Genomic DNA, 15,706 nt, shown 5'->3' on the forward strand with positions numbered 1-15,706 from the left:
CGTCTCTCCTCCACCGCTTTGATTCCCTTTCTTGTTACGGGGAGTTGGCTGATCCACAGATAATGCCACTCAGTGTCTTCTAGGCAACATGTCACTGAAAAAAAACATCAGCACACATGGTTCAGGTGCAGAGCAAATAAGAGAACTTTTTATCTTGTTTGTTCCTTGTTTTATTTATTTGTACATTTAGCTATGTAAGTTAGTGCCAAATAGAAGTGCATACAGAAAATGGATGGATGAATGGTTTGTTTGCGCTGAATCATTGGTTGTGCTTCCTCCACAAACTGTCTATTGCTCTCACTTTTTACTGCATGTCACCAACGTGCTGAAATAGCGCAATTGGTTGGTTTGAAAGCACACAGGTGGATTAAAACAAGACCTCACATTTGCATGCTGATGATAGTTTGACTGGGCTGGGCAGTGAAACCTTTTCATTGCTTTTTACTACACTCACAAACAGTAGTAACCATTACAGAAGTTCCCGGCTACACATCTGTCTTGTGTTGGTACAGCTATATCTTTTCCTTTTTGTATCTCCAGCCTGTTTTCCTTTCAGGAACATTCACGCGGTCAAATTTATTTATTTCATTTAATGTGAATTTAAAAGGTTTTATAAAAGGATTATAAAATGTCCTCATACTTTAAAGAATAAGGCTATTTTCTATACTTTTCTTATTGTCAACTAATCTCATTTACAGAGCCAAACCAACAATGAACTCATCCTACTTACAAGTATTGTGTGTATCCAAAGCCTGATGGCTGCGATCCACATTTCCGTTCCATTTGCAGAACTTCGCTAGCTTGTTGTGCTACATAACACAACCTCTCGACTTTGCATTGAATTATTTGAGAAATTCATGATGTAGTGTAAAGTCAAGAGGTTGCGATATGTAGCATACTAAGCTAGTGAAGCAGAACTACTATCTGGCTGTTATTAGTCTATGGAGCCGTTTCAAAACAAACTAATGTGTCTAAAACTGTTCATGGCGATTGAACATGTCGCCCAGTGCAACGGTGTGGCTAACTGACATGATTTTAATAACTTTTGGACAAAAATAGAATAAAATGAAAGATTTTTGAAAGTTTTGAAGAGCCTTTCATGTAAGTGCACATTGGAAATGTAGTTTAAAATTGTAGTTCCTCAACTCCAAATATTCAAAAAAAACTCCACAAACACAAAACAGCACACTTCCTGCAGCCAGCACCAAACATCTAACCAGCAACAGCACAGTTACATGTACACATCTTTTAACTTGTTCACACCTTTAAGTAAAAAACTGAAAGAGAAACGGATGACCTCTTGTTGCTTCAAGTGAGAGGCGTCATTGTTTATAATTGATCTGAATGCATCCACAAAAAACATGAACACACCCTGCTTGTGCTGTGAGTAATGGAAAGCTTTTCCTTTGTGTTTACACAGCAAATAACAGGCAAGTGACATAAACTTGGTAAACTTATGACACATTACTATAACTGGACACAAGAGACCCAATTGTCAGCTGAATGTATAAATAAATATGGTGTGTTTGGCCCCACTAGAGGCATGTTCGGCCTCCTAAATAAGGAGAGTTGGCATCGCTTTCCAGGCTCAGACTAATAACTGGAAGGTAGAAAAGGAAAAAAAAGAAGTAGATCGAGCAGCCAAGTGGGCCAAGCTCCAGAAAACCATCATTCCAAGTCTTGTCATTAATTGTTTTAATTACTAATCAATAAAAGTAAGCAAATAAATGTTCTTTATGCTGTCAGGATTTGCTAATTGTCTCTTATCTCGCTTTATAAGGTTCTGTTTAAACTTAAATATATTCATTTTATCGGCTGTCGATAAGTTTCATTCGTGATTGATTCATTTAACTGCTTCCTGTTTCTACGTCCTGTAAATGTTTTATTTTTTGACCAATCATCAGAGAAAATCTGTATTGATTTTTCAACCCTGCATGCACTTAAACATCTAAAGTATATGTGTGTGTGTGTGTACATGCATGTGCGTGTGCATACATGTGTCAGTGTGAATGCGTGTCTCTATGAGAAATGATAAATGGCTTATTTCGATCCCTCAGCTGTTGAGCCTGTTTATACAATCCAACGACTCGGGCTTTGTCAGCAGAAACAAATGATCTATTCAACACACACACACACACACACACACACACACACACACACACACACACACACACACACAGTTTTGCAGCCTGGTCAGTGGTGAGTATGATGGATTGGACCTGAGGTGTGTCTTGTCTCTGTTATTGATAGGCAGGTATTGGAGTGGCAACATGAAATATTAATAGACTGAATCTAAACGCAGATCTGACAAGGAATGAGAAGGAGAAAGAGAAGGGCAAAGAGAGAGAGAGAGAGAGAGAGAGAGAGAGAGAGAGAGAGAGAGAGAGAGAGTGAGAGATGTTTGAAATGCAAAAATGCAATGACAGCAACCATACCTGAGGCATGACACGATGTAGAAGTGATGAGTAGGATTAGAAAAGCACACATTCATGTATATGCGTCTAAGAATTTCAAATATGTCTGATATCTGTCTCTGTTAGTGGGACTTTATTATTTTTTTTTCTTTTCTCAATGGAAATTCCCTCCATCTTTGATAAATTTCACACACACACACACACAGACACACACAGTCACACTTCAGAGGACATTACATTCATTTATCCTAACCCTAACCATAACACTAAACTTACCTTAACTTTAAACCAAGTCTTCACCCTAAAATTAATGATTTATATTAATGGGATTTGCTTTTTGTTCCCATAAGGAAGGCGAGTCCCCACAACATGAGGAATTCCCGGTACACACACACACATCTCTCTCGCTCCGTCTTTCTGTCACTCTAACCCACATCCTGTTGTGGTTCTTGTTCGCTCCTCCACTTTGATATCTGAGCACCGCTGACTTACGTGGACAGACAAAGCGCACCTTTGTCTTTGCCACACTGCATGAGTGTTTGTCATCATTTTTTTTTTTTTTTTTTTTGCAATCTGTGTTTGCGTGTGTGTGTTTGAGTGAATGTACTATGATGATGAAGACACACACACACAAACCCAACAGTAATCCCTTGCCAAGGATTTGTCCTCAGTATTACACTTAACAGCAAAGACATCCGCCCGCTATTAGATGCAGAGAGGGCATATTATGCACAAGTTTGTGTGAGTATGTGTGTGTGTATTGACGCAGCACTGCAGCACAATCTATACTAATGATTTCCCATAGACACCTCAAGTTGATCTGGGAACCGGAGAGGATGGGAGGGAGGGAGGGAAGTCAAAAGAGACGAATGAAGAGATGGAAGGAAAGAAAAAGGAAGAATCAGCACAGAGGAATGGACGATAAATACCAGTGGTGTGAATCCACAATTTACAGTTGAAACAACATTTTAGACTGCAGTTTTGTGGTTTTATTTTTAAATTTATTGATAATCTGGCACCACGTCCTAAAAAGGGGGGGTTCACAAATGGTAACTTAATACTTTGTTTATGAGTAATCGTTCATAAATCAATTAGTAATACTTCACTGATCAGTTATAATCCAGTAATAAGATGTGTTATAGGTTGCCAGGTTGTGAAAAAAAATATTATTTCTTTAAAACAAGAAACATAAATGTTAGTAAATTATCAATGAAAGATAATAAAGCATCAACAATGTTCATAAAGTCATTAATAAAGCATAATCAGCCATCAGAAAAAGTAATTTGCAATTATAAATGTTAATAAATATTTAATAAATGGACGGAGGCCCTGATGCCTTGCAGTTAATAGACTAAGAGCTTTCAGCAGGAGAGATTTTTCACAAGCTGGAAAGTTCTTCTAAATGATTGTAAGTGATTGATAAAGCATAAATAAATAATTTATAAGCCATTAATAAACTAGTGTGCAGAACACACACACACATCTTTCCTGTCTAGGTGCTGAATCCAAAACTGTCGATTCTGCTTCCCAATCACATTGTAAAATATTCCCTTTTAAAAAATATTTTTCTTCATTGCATTTAAGAGTCAAAGGTTTCCAGCCCGTACTGGCTCTTCATCAGGTACAGCAGCATCTCTGGAATGATTGTACTTGTTTTTTGCAGATGATTTAGATAGCGTGAGTTTTTAAGATAACGCCCTCTGACCAGCACAAGCTTTATTTTGATCTTACATTCAGATTTATCATCTTTTCCCAGTTGATTGTCTTTCGTTGCTATTACTATACTATATTGACTTCATACTCTTGATAGTATTTTCAGTGATTTTCTGTATATCTTTATAATTCTTAACCGTTATTAAAGCCTTACAATTTTAACTTTTAAAGGGTGCCTTCTTACAAAGTGGTACCAAGAATCAGCCTCCAATGTTAGTGAGCTTTGACTTGAAGGTGTGGTTCCTCAATGTATTGTTTACATGTCTGGCTGGTCATGTTCCCTTTGTCGTATTAAATATTTTTGCCATTATCGTGGCAGTTACTGGTGATGAATTCAGACATTTTCAGTCATCAGCATTATTTCCTCTTGAGTGTTTTCATTACATTGCTTTGAATATGAAGTCATGTTGGGTGTTTCTGCTGACACCTTCCCATTCACTTCAATGAAAACGTGTGTCCAAACCTTTGACTGGTACTGTATGTGTAGGGTTTTTAAGTATGTGTGTGTATGTGTGTTTAAAAAACCTTGAACCTGCCCATTGGAATTTCCTCCAATCACCTCGCATTGTTCAGACTAACAGCAAGTCACAGACAACAAGGCAGGACAGAAACACTCCACACCCTTCAGGGCGTCTCGGAGGAACCATAAGCACTTCCAGGTCAAAAGGCCAGCAGGATGATCCCACGGGCAACGAGAGCAAATCGCTCACACACACACACACACACACACAAAAGAAAATTCTTCTTCAACAGGTGATTATTCCACAAAAAATTACATCTACAAGTTACATATTTCTTTAAACAAGCGAATCCTTTTATAGAAAAGAAAAGTAGCATCTTCCAGCGGGATGCACGTGTATTTGTTGAAGCTGTATTTTGTGTTGCTCATGTAAAGCCTAACGTCAGCCCGGTTGTCCTCTGAAGGACATTTTGACCTCTACTTTAATGATAATAAAAAAGTAGCTAGAGAGCATGAGAACAAATGAAATCATACATCTCTGTTTATCCTCCCTGCAGGTTTCCCACATCCACCAGAGGAAAATCACTTATAGTGAAGGAAGGATAAGAAAACAGAAACTGTCAGTGGGAGTGTTGAGATGAGGGAAAATGTCATTTTCCTTTCTTTTTTTTTAATGATTTAACTTTCAGCCTCCGAGGTGACTGACACTTTTCACTTTAAGAAGATCCTGTATTGGCTGCCAAATTCTGACTAACACACTGACAAATCCCCCCTTAAGTACACTTAAATTGCCTCCGAAAACCACAAAATGACAATTGACCGTGGCAGAAATGTGGCTTCTCAAAGCTGCATTAATGAATTTTTGGCCACTAGGGGGCAGAAAAACACCAAAACAAGCCGACAGATAAACAGCCACCGTAATCGTATAAGCTTGTTATACTTATATGGTTGCAAAAAGGAAAAAAAAAAAGCTGCTTTCACACCCAGCAGACACAGAACAATATTAGCATTCATTTATTTAATAATGTTTCTGGCCATCTGACAAGTCTAATATTCATTCTTCTCTCTGTTTTGTTCTCCACCAAATCTGGAGAAAAATACTATATCTGACTCTTTGACCCTGCCAAATGTTAGACTTTTTACCTTTGTCTTTCTGCAGCCAGACTAAACATACTCTGCAGCCATTAAACCAAGACAATAAGCTAAAAGAGGCACAAAAAAAAACAACCCTCCATAGAGCTGGAGCTGGAGAGTACGCTAAAGATATGTTTTGTATGGCTTGCGTGTGTGAGATAGGTTTTTTCACAGCACGGGTGTGAGAATAAGGTTTAAGGTGTTGCATTAAAGGAAACAACCATAGTGAGGGTTGTGACCCAAAGTCAGGCTACTGGTGAGATTGCAGAAAGACTGAGTGTGTTTATACATGAGTCTGAGCACTCACAGTCACATGACCCTGTTTTGTGCATTAGTCTGTCTTTCTTGCTCTCTCTCTCTTTCTCTCTCTCCCTCTGTATGTGTGTGTGTGTGTGTGTGTGCATACAGTATGTTATCAAGAGGAAGCGATTATAACTTGGTCAGGGGGAAGCCTCCACTTCAGCTGCTATTGTCCAGCCCTTCCTGGTTGTTAGAGAGGAAGAAGTGACTCCATCACTGTCACAATTTTTTCTTGCTTTCCCGCTCACCCACTTTCATCTCCTCCACTTACATCTCAACACTGATCTGTTTATTTTCATCTTTTCGCCCCAAAAGTTTCTCCATTTACTTCAGTGATGATGCTATAATAAAGTAAGCAGAAGGAAAATATTCACTCCCCAGTTTGGCTGATGTATAAAATGCAGATACAATGTAAATTCACAAGATTCCTTTTAGAAATACATTAGATTGCACCACAATTACCTTAGCACACACCCACACACACCCACACACATACACACACACACACACACACACACACACACTTACACATATAGATCTAAATTATGTTATGCTGCCATCTGTTGTCTGAGACACACCATGGCAGTGTGAGCAACGGCATCAGCAGTCTTTAAATAAATTAATTAATAAATACATATATTTACTTTACAAATTCCCTTTATTGTGTGAATGTTATTTAGGTTATTTGGATGCTAGTTTATTATTATTATTATTATTATTATTATTATTATTATTATTATTATTACTCCCATATCAACTATGTATGCAAGTACAACGTGAAGTCTTCAGACTTTCTCTTGATTTTGTCTCTCCTATATCATGACAAAATTAATGAAATGTGAACATATTTGCTATACTTTTTAATATAAACTAATGGAACAATTGTGCAGAACTGTGCAGGTCCCAGTAAACCAATTTAAACACAGCACATTAAACACATACACATCTGAACAAAGTCTATTAAGAAAAGAGACTGAAGACACCAGAGTCTGCAGATGTATGATGGGAGAAGAAAGACGGGTGTGATTGTGATTATTAGTCATTTATAATTGAATATACTGAATAATATATTAAATTCATAACATTTAGTCTCTTAACTTTCGTTCTTCTGGGTGTAAAACATATCGGTCTCTCAAACATAAAGACTTTTGCTTCACCTAACTGGCGCGTGAGAGATGTTTTCTCACTTGATTGAAACGCTCACAGCTGCACGTGAACCAGAAGTGTCGTCACATCAATCACAGCTAATTAGATTCACCTGAGGCAGCTCTGCCACTTATAACCTGCCCGCGGAAAGTTTAATTAAGTTTTCATCAGTGTGAGTCAAGCGAAGAAGAACACCTGTCCAACATGCCCACCAAGAACATGACCGACGAGCGGCTCTCTAAGTTCAAAAACAAGGGGAAAGACCCAGCAGTGAGTAGACGTTTGATTTTTGAAAGGCATGAATATGAATAATTTCAACGACAATACTTACCTCCATCTTGAACTGTTGCAGAAACTTCGAGAGAAAAGAATCTCAGAGTGCGTGGAGCTGCGCAAAGCTCACAAGAATGAAAACTTCTTGAAGAGGAGAAATATAACGCTGTCGTCTCTCCCGGACGAGGAGGCCCTTTCTCCTGACTACCTCAACGATGAGAAGGTCAGTTCACGGAAAACCTCACGACTTAATTGAACAGGTGAAGCCTCTAATAAGTTGTCTGTCATTTAGGTTCCTTCTTTAACTATTGAAGACATCATTAATGCCGTGAACAGCAACTGCAAGGAGAGTCAAACCCGAGGTTGTCAAGCTGCCAGGTGAGCCACCTGGATCCATTTAGTGTCAAACTATTTAAGATAGTTGATTGCTCAACTAACTGAAAATATGACATTGCATTGTAGCAAAATACCAATTTTCTTTCCATCTCAAATGTGAGAACTATCTTTTTCCCTTCAAATTTGGTGTTTGGACTGTTGGCTGAAAAACATCAATTTGAAATTGTAATGGGCATTGTCAAGATTTTGACACTATAGAATGCACATTATTGATCAAAATAGTTGCTGCCTTTGCTCTGTTATGGCCTTTTTGGGCACAAATGAAAGCCTAATAGAATATTCAACCAAATTTTTCATCCCCTCAAGCTAATTATGAAGAGGAAAAACAACTAAATCACATTTTTCAACTGTTTCCTCTCATCACCTCCAGGAAGCTGCTTTCCCAAGAGCGTAACCCCCCTCTGAAGGAGATTATAGATGCTGGTCTGCTGACCCGCTTCGTGTCCTTCCTGGGTATGGATGATGAGCCGACTCTTCAGTTTGAAGCAGCTTGGGCTCTTACAAACATCGCCTCTGGAACGTCTTGGCATACGCAACAGGTGTGAACATGGTGTTGAATGTCTAATGAATAATGTTTAATGAGGCAATGCCACTGGAACTTTGGTTTTCCCAGTAATGAGGTTTTGGTCTCAAGCTAACTAAATTAGGTTAGGGCTTGAAGGTTTTCAGGTTTCCATGGTGACAGAAAGGACAAAGTTAATTATATATTTCTGTCCTTAGGTGGTGGAACATGGGGCTGTACCCATTTTCATTTCCTTGCTGGCCTCTCCGTTGTTGCACATAAGCGAACAGGCCGTCTGGGCTCTTGGGAACATTGCAGGTGAAATGCTAAATTAACTTAATACGATGGATTGACACCATGCAAGAATTTAACTTTGAATTGATACAACTGACAAAACAGGACACTGAATGTATTCAGTAATATTTCCAAGAGGACAAAACTTCATGGCTGTCCATGTTGAGGACAACTAACTCTGAATCTACTTTTATGCCTTTCAAATGTCAAACGTGCATGTTTGTACTGTAAATTATAGAATTTCAATTCATTGTTGTAAAATATCAGTTTCCAGCAAAGGCAATGATGGTGGTGCTCATCATTCATAAGTTAATGTTCATCAATCCCTCTGCAGCTTGCCATATTAATTTCACAAACTAACTTCTTGACAGGTGACGGTCCGGCTTATCGAGACATCCTGATCGACTGCAATGTCATCCCAGCCTTACTGGCCCGTATCTCTCCAGAAACACCAGTAAGTCACTTTTATAAGACTAGTTCTACACAAAGTCCTGTCTTTTTAAAAAAAAAAAAAAAACAATGTCAGCTGCACAGCAGTTTGTGGCACCACATACTTGTGCAAGATGGTTACCTCAGCATGAAGGGTCCCACCCAGGTTGTTGTAATTTAAACTGCTCTACAAAACTCTAATTTGACCAAATCTGACCCATAATGATTTTGAACCTGAGGCTGATCTGGTAACTTGCAGGTGCAAGGGCTCTAAGCTCTGGTTAAGGAATCTAAATTGTGTTGCCATATACTCATGTTTTGGTTTTGTTTTTTTTAAAAATCATTCCAGGTTGGATATTTGCGTAACCTAACATGGACGTTGTCCAACTTGTGCCGAAATAAGAATCCCTTTCCACCCTTGTCTGCTGTTCAGCAGGTAATGAAACTGTTAGAAAGCCTTGGTTCTCTAGAGTATTAGGTTTGACACCCAGTGCTGCAGATGTAATCTATTGTACAGAAAGGTGCAAGATGACATTCTTTCCTTTTTTCTTTTTTTAGATGCTTCCTTCTCTGATCCAGTTTCTCCATCTCGGTGATAAGGACATCTTGTCCGATGCATGCTGGGCGATCTCCTACCTCACAGACGGTGATAATGACCGTATTGATGTTGTGGTGAAAACTGGCATCGTCCCTCAGCTGGTGGAGCTCATGAGCCACAATGAGCTCAGTGTCATGGTAGTGTTGTCTCATTCAACCCCCTAAAGTGTCTCAAATACACAAAATGACCTGATTTATTAAACATCTTGGGCTCAAAGCCTGTAACATATTCTAGTTTTAGGAAGTAACTTGACTACAAGTTAAAAGAGAATGCTAGTCCTGCACCTAGACCAGACTTTTCACATTCATCAGGGCGACTTTCTCAAAGCTTTGTCTTAAAGTTGGTCGTAGGTCAGACTGTTATCCACTGTCTTGTGAATTAATCCTATTTGCTTCTCGACCTCTTAACTTCCAGACCCCGGCTCTTCGCTCCATTGGGAACATAGTGAGCGGCTCAGACCTGCAGACCCAGACAGCAATTGATGCCGGCGTTCTGAACATCCTACCTCAACTAATGAGGCACCCAAAGGCCAGTGTGCAGAAGGAGGCAGCATGGGCATTGTCCAACATTGCAGCAGGACCCTGTCAGCAAATCCAACAGCTCATCACCTGCGGCATGCTCCCTCCTCTGGTAGAACTTCTCAGAAATGTGAGTATCACAATAGTAGCGGTGGTGGTAGTAGTGTGTAAAGATTAATGATGGCTGAACTCCATTTAGCTACTTCAGTTTGCTGGCAAAACTGAGCATGCTGGTTCACTCATGGCTTACAGGGACTCTTGAATACAACAGCCATCAGTATTGACTTTGTAGACAACATAGAGCCTCAAGAATGTCCTCATCAGACTTCAAATCTGCTGAAGCATCTTCAAAAAGGTTTTCTGGACCTGTTCATAGCTAACAAATTAAATTTTCCTAATGGATAACCTATCAAACTAATTTCTGAAGGGTGACCTTCATAACAATAACTTGTGTTTGCTAGAGTTCTGGTTCTCCAAGCCTCATTCTGAGTCTGCTGGTCTACATAGACTCTCAAATGTCAGTGAGAAGCAGTCAAACTATGACATCTTTTCCAGGGAGACTTCAAGACTCAAAGGGAGGCTGTGTGGGCAGTGACAAACTTCACCAGTGGGGGCACTGTGGAGCAGGTGGTCCAGCTGGTGCAGACTGGAGCACTGGAGGCGATCATCAACCTGTTACAAGTCAAAGATACTAAGGTCATTCTGGTTATACTGGATGCCATCAACAACATATTCATGGTGAGTGGAAACTTTACTTTCTCGACTCCAATTTGACCCAAAGCGGAACTTGATCACTTACTGTACATGACTTTTCAGGCAGCAGAGAAGCTAGGTGAGACTGAGAAACTGAGCCTGTTGGTTGAAGAGCTGGGAGGACTGGACCGTATTGAGATGCTCCAGAACCACGACAATGATACGGTGTACCAGGCTGCGCATAACCTCATAGAAAAGTACTTTGGTGATGTAAGTGGCTGGATGTGTGATACATGACCTACATTTGAGTGCATTCGAAGTTGGACAGTTTGTATGTAAACTGATTCATCATGTGGCTTTACAACTCTTCATTATTTGAAAAAAAGACATTTAAAGTTACTGTATCTCAGACAAGGAAACCCTTATATACTTATGACCCCTGTATGAAAAGTGCTAATCAGTTTGCTGAGAGAACTGAGAATTTTGACTTTTTTTTTTTTTTTTTTTTTTCTCTTTCCAGGGTGAGATCAAGGAACTAAAGGTTGACTCTACAGGAGATGCATTTGTATTTTAAGCCCAAACATTTGTACAGTTGTATGTTTTAGTGTTCATGTTTAAAAGTCAATAAATAAATGTCATACGTCAATGCCTTGTTACTAGGAGTGTACTACAGCATATCTCGGTTAAATGTTAGTGGTATAAACAAAAATCGTACATACAGTGTAAGTGGTCATGTGTCTTATAAAGGCTGTGGCAGCCTGACGTCTCCTCTGGGCTTCAAGCGGTCTACTAGTCTCTGACCAGTAACCATGTTCTGGGGTTTAATGTCATTCAAATTCTTATTACATCTCTTGAAATTAGAATGTTTTAATTCTGAGATTAACAAAGTTTTTAAACTATTGGCAAAAGTTTTATTGCAACTGCCTGCACAATGAATGTTTGTACTTATGCAACAAGTAAAACACACTTCAAAGGGTTGAAGTCCCAAGAGGCAATTGTGAGCTGTGAAATCTGGATTGGACAAATTCAGTGCAGGATTACAAATTGCTACCATAAACCACAATTTGAGAAAAGGTAGAGATGAATGTTTACAGTAACAAGGACACTATCAAAACAATCTGCATGTTTAAAGGTAAAATGCATAACAATTAACTGTGGTTTAATTTTCATATAGCAACACATTGGCCTCATAGTTGGAATAATGACTAGCTTGGTTAGCAGTAAACTGATCACTGAAAAAAATAAAATTGTTGAATAAACATTTCCAGTTGGATCTTCTACCATTAACTGAACTGGCCTAATTACTTGAAGCTAAATGAAACACTAAGATGCATTTAATTATCTCTTTACTGAGATGACATAAAATTGGAAGATGGTAAGCAGTGGAGTAAGCAGTCTATAGGACTTCCCAAACAGTGTTAATAGTTGACACGCATTTCACCACAGTGGTGATTTCCAGATAAATCTTAAATTGGGTTTAACTTTCAGTTTGACTAAAATGGAAACCCCACTTTCAAGAGAAATGATAATTTTGGCATCTTAATGGTTACTCATGGCCACTGAAACTGGTTCTGCTTCTCACAAAATATGAGGTCATATTCAAAAACCATGGTTCACTTGCAATTTAATATTTTGTGTACAATAAAAAGTTTGCCAGCTTTCAAGTATGTTAATATCAGACTACTCATTTCTGACTGGCTACTTTTATATCTGACAGTAATTTATCTGCTGAATGAGCAACATGATAAATTAGTCGATCTGTGAAAGTCTTTGTGATACTTTAGCTGAGATACGTCGCCTCTTTAATGGCTGTCCAGCAAATATATTTTCTCATGAACTTCTAGTGAGATCACACTGTCAGCAGTTTTCATAGTGCCTATTTAATATCATGTTTTTTTTTTTGACAAACGACCTGTTGAGGAAAAGCAAAACTATGAGGTAAGAGATGTATTTTTGTACTTTGGGGGGACTGACCCTATAGCTTTGCAACTTCCATCTTTCAGAATTGACATTGTCAGCAGAAAAATCTCTCACTGGCTGCCTGAAAAAAAAATCTAGGGAAATCCATGGTGTGAAACAAAAAGATTGAGGTTTTAACTGACAGGAAGTTGGTTTTTACCATCTGACATGTTCTGCACGTTCTTGACACACCAGCTCTGATATAAGACGACTGACATCGTCCAGACTCAGGACCTCACCGGCTCTGACAGTTACAGTTCCTGCTGCACCATCGTCTGGTAAGATCAAAGAGGATGATGATGATTTTAATGTGCTGAACAACTTTATATTCTTCAACTTTATATTCTTTACTTTGAGTGAAACATAAGTCAGTGATAATGAGTGATTTAAAAAGGAAAAATCTGCATTTTATAGATTTGTAATTGGCCCGAATCACTTAAAAAAAAAAGGCTGTGATTTTTAGTTTAATAGCCATTTTAACAAAAAAAATAACCATGTACTAATTTTTCTTTTCTTTTTTTACTACAATTAGGTATCATCCATCATGTTTAAGGATAACATGTTGATTCTTACTGTGTTCTTCTGCCTCTGTATAATGACGAGGCCGCTGAGTGCAAAGACGGTAAGATAACATACATACAGAAACATAAGCAACAGTGATGTTACAAGAATCCCTTAAGATACCATTAACTACTCCTTAATTTACCCCTGAAATCATAGCAAACTTGGCATTTTCTAATTAAGGGGGGAATTCAGGGGTGGTTTTCATGGGTTTTGGGGTAAAAAAAAAAATCCTGTAAATTAGATATTTAAGGCATTTTAAGCTATACAGTCAGGGATAGTTTCTGTGTTTTTTTTTATCCATTTCAAAGGGTTTTTACCCTTAACTCAATGCAACTCAGTGCAATTTATTAATCCATTAATTATCCCCTTAAAACCTCATTAATAAATACCTTAATTTCATCTTTATTAATGAGTAAATTAATGGAATTATAAGGTAAAAAATGGTTTCATAGTGATCCTGAATAGTAAAACATATCAATTATTTGAAATGACTCATGCTGAAGCCTCGTTGGTTCTGTGGTTTCAAGAGCAGCAATGAATAACTATCTGAAATACCCCCAAAATTTGAAATGTGATACTGCTCACAGCATGCACATGCTTAATATCTTGTTTTATACTAACACCAGAGTTATTTAGTCAATTCAATGATATTGATTTTATTTGAAAACCTTCTTCAAACTCATGAAAAAAAAACAATTATAGTATGTTGCTGGCCTAAAAGTAGTCAAATTTAACTCTGCTGGGTGTAAAAATAACTGGAAGTAGCCTTAAAACCCAGTGTTACAGAAAGAAATACAAATGACATGACCTCAGTGTCCTGGCTTCTTTTGCAGCTCCGCTTCATGATTTAGACGTATGAGACAGGTGCATTTTTACGCTAACGTTTACTGTGCTTTGTGCAGATTTTACAGTTTTTTCTTCTTTCATTAAAACTAGCTCTGTTATTGTTGAATGTATTAGAAAACTGCACTTTTTGAGTCCTGTCTTTCAACTGCACAACCTATATTTCTACAGTTGGTTGCTGAGACATCGTTTGCTCAAAAGGCTACAGTGAACCCATCTGTCACCTCTGAGGCTCCAGCAAAGGCTCAGAATGTCTCCATCCAGGTCACCATGCAGAAAAACACAAATACTTCACTGAAGGCACCTGGTGGATTAGAGCATCTCACCTCAAGTCTGTCCAAACTCGTCAGAATCCCTCTGAGTATGTCTGTGGACTCTGTCGATGACATGTATTATGGTTGCTCCCAGAAGATGCTCATCAAGGTGAAACGTCACTACCTGCCAAGGAGGACCAGGGAGGGTCTGCACTCCACGCACACAAAACTGTGCGCCCTTAAAGCCATGAGGAATATGGACGTCTATGACCCGCTGTCCTGGAATCACTTTAGGGCCCTTTGTTCCTACACAGCGGGGGCCTATGACGACTTCAATCGAGCAGTCCGCAAGGGGAAGACTTCCTATAAGACCTCGTTTGAATTCCACGCCCTCCACTTCCTGCTGTCTGACGCCATCCGGCTGCTGAAACTCAACCAAAGGAACTGTTACACAGCCTACCGGAGAAGCAAGTTGCTCTTCATCGGGGAACCTGGACAAACCATCCGCTTCGGCTCATTCGCCTCCAGCTCCCTCAACAAAGACCTGCGGCAGTTCGGATCGAAGACCTGCTTTGAGATAAAGACGTGTTTCGGCGCCTACCTCAAGTTCTATTCAGAGTTTGACTCAGATGAGGATGAAGTACTGATTCCTCCACATGAGATGTTCACCATTGTCTCTGTTGACATGTCAGGGGACAATGAATTACACTGTGATGTTTTCTACAAGCTGGAGACTGCTGGAGTTTACAGCCGTCTCAACTGCCAGGATGTGGACCTTTAAAAGGTGCTAATGTATAATTTTAAAACTATTTATCATTCAGAGTCATTCTGATACGTCAACATTTTTTATATTGCTTCACTGTCTTGAATTTAATAAAAATAAATTAAATTGAGATTGAGTTCATTCTTGACCTTGGAAACATACCTGACAAAAAAAAATCTCACCATAAGGTCCATTTCAGCTTTAGACTATATCACATGCCCACAGCAGAGGCTGTTCAGTTGTCATTTAGTTGTCGATGTTCAAATTTCCATTTTTCTGGAGGACTTTTTCCATGTCGGTATAAACATTAAGTTGAAAGTTCATTCTTGACCTTGGAGATAGCATTTGATGAAACAGTCTAACCACTAATTAGACCTGTTTCAGGTCTAATTAGTGTTCTGGCTCTTGTGGAGACAGATTCAATTACTTTGCTATCTTACAGCACAGAAGACA

The 15,706-nt window shown here is 38.8% G+C and overlaps 2 protein-coding genes across 2 annotated transcripts; both read left to right on the forward strand.

Moving 5' to 3' along the window:
* Nucleotides 1-7,314: 7,314 nt before the first annotated feature.
* Nucleotides 7,315-11,511, forward strand: kpna7 (karyopherin alpha 7 (importin alpha 8)). Its single transcript, XM_067582137.1, has 12 exons — nucleotides 7,315-7,437; nucleotides 7,520-7,663; nucleotides 7,733-7,818; nucleotides 8,207-8,375; nucleotides 8,557-8,656; nucleotides 9,004-9,086; nucleotides 9,411-9,497; nucleotides 9,620-9,796; nucleotides 10,074-10,307; nucleotides 10,733-10,915; nucleotides 10,994-11,140; nucleotides 11,391-11,511. Exons 1-12 carry the CDS (start codon nucleotides 7,372-7,374, stop codon nucleotides 11,442-11,444), a joined length of 1,530 nt encoding a protein of 509 aa, XP_067438238.1. The 5' UTR covers nucleotides 7,315-7,371; the 3' UTR covers nucleotides 11,445-11,511.
* Nucleotides 11,512-12,942: 1,431 nt separating this feature from the next.
* LOC137176114 (NAD(P)(+)--arginine ADP-ribosyltransferase 2-like) lies at nucleotides 12,943-15,317 on the forward strand. Its single transcript, XM_067582178.1, has 3 exons — nucleotides 12,943-13,107; nucleotides 13,362-13,451; nucleotides 14,408-15,317. Exons 2-3 carry the CDS (start codon nucleotides 13,374-13,376, stop codon nucleotides 15,269-15,271), a joined length of 942 nt encoding a protein of 313 aa, XP_067438279.1. The 5' UTR covers nucleotides 12,943-13,107; nucleotides 13,362-13,373; the 3' UTR covers nucleotides 15,272-15,317.
* The last annotated feature ends 389 nt before the right edge of the window (nucleotides 15,318-15,706 follow it).

Source organism: Thunnus thynnus, chromosome 3 (assembly GCF_963924715.1).
Source record: "Thunnus thynnus chromosome 3, fThuThy2.1, whole genome shotgun sequence".
NCBI classification, from domain to species: domain Eukaryota; kingdom Metazoa; phylum Chordata; class Actinopteri; order Scombriformes; family Scombridae; genus Thunnus; species Thunnus thynnus.

What these genes read in the sequence shown, in the direction of transcription:
- kpna7 (XM_067582137.1), top strand. Translation starts at nt 7,372, where the DNA reads ATGCCCACCAAGAACATGACCGACGAGCGGCTCTCTAAGTTCAAAAAC. An exon ending in ACAAGGGGAAAGACCCAGCA is followed by an intron (nt 7,438 to 7,519) that starts GTGAGTAGACGT and finishes GAACTGTTGCAG; the next exon opens with AAACTTCGAGAGAAAAGAAT. An exon ending in TAGAAAAGTACTTTGGTGAT is followed by an intron (nt 11,141 to 11,390) that starts GTAAGTGGCTGG and finishes TTCTCTTTCCAG; the next exon opens with GGTGAGATCAAGGAACTAAA.
- LOC137176114 (XM_067582178.1), top strand. Translation starts at nt 13,374, where the DNA reads ATGTTTAAGGATAACATGTTGATTCTTACTGTGTTCTTCTGCCTCTGT. An exon ending in GGCCGCTGAGTGCAAAGACG is followed by an intron (nt 13,452 to 14,407) that starts GTAAGATAACAT and finishes ATATTTCTACAG; the next exon opens with TTGGTTGCTGAGACATCGTT.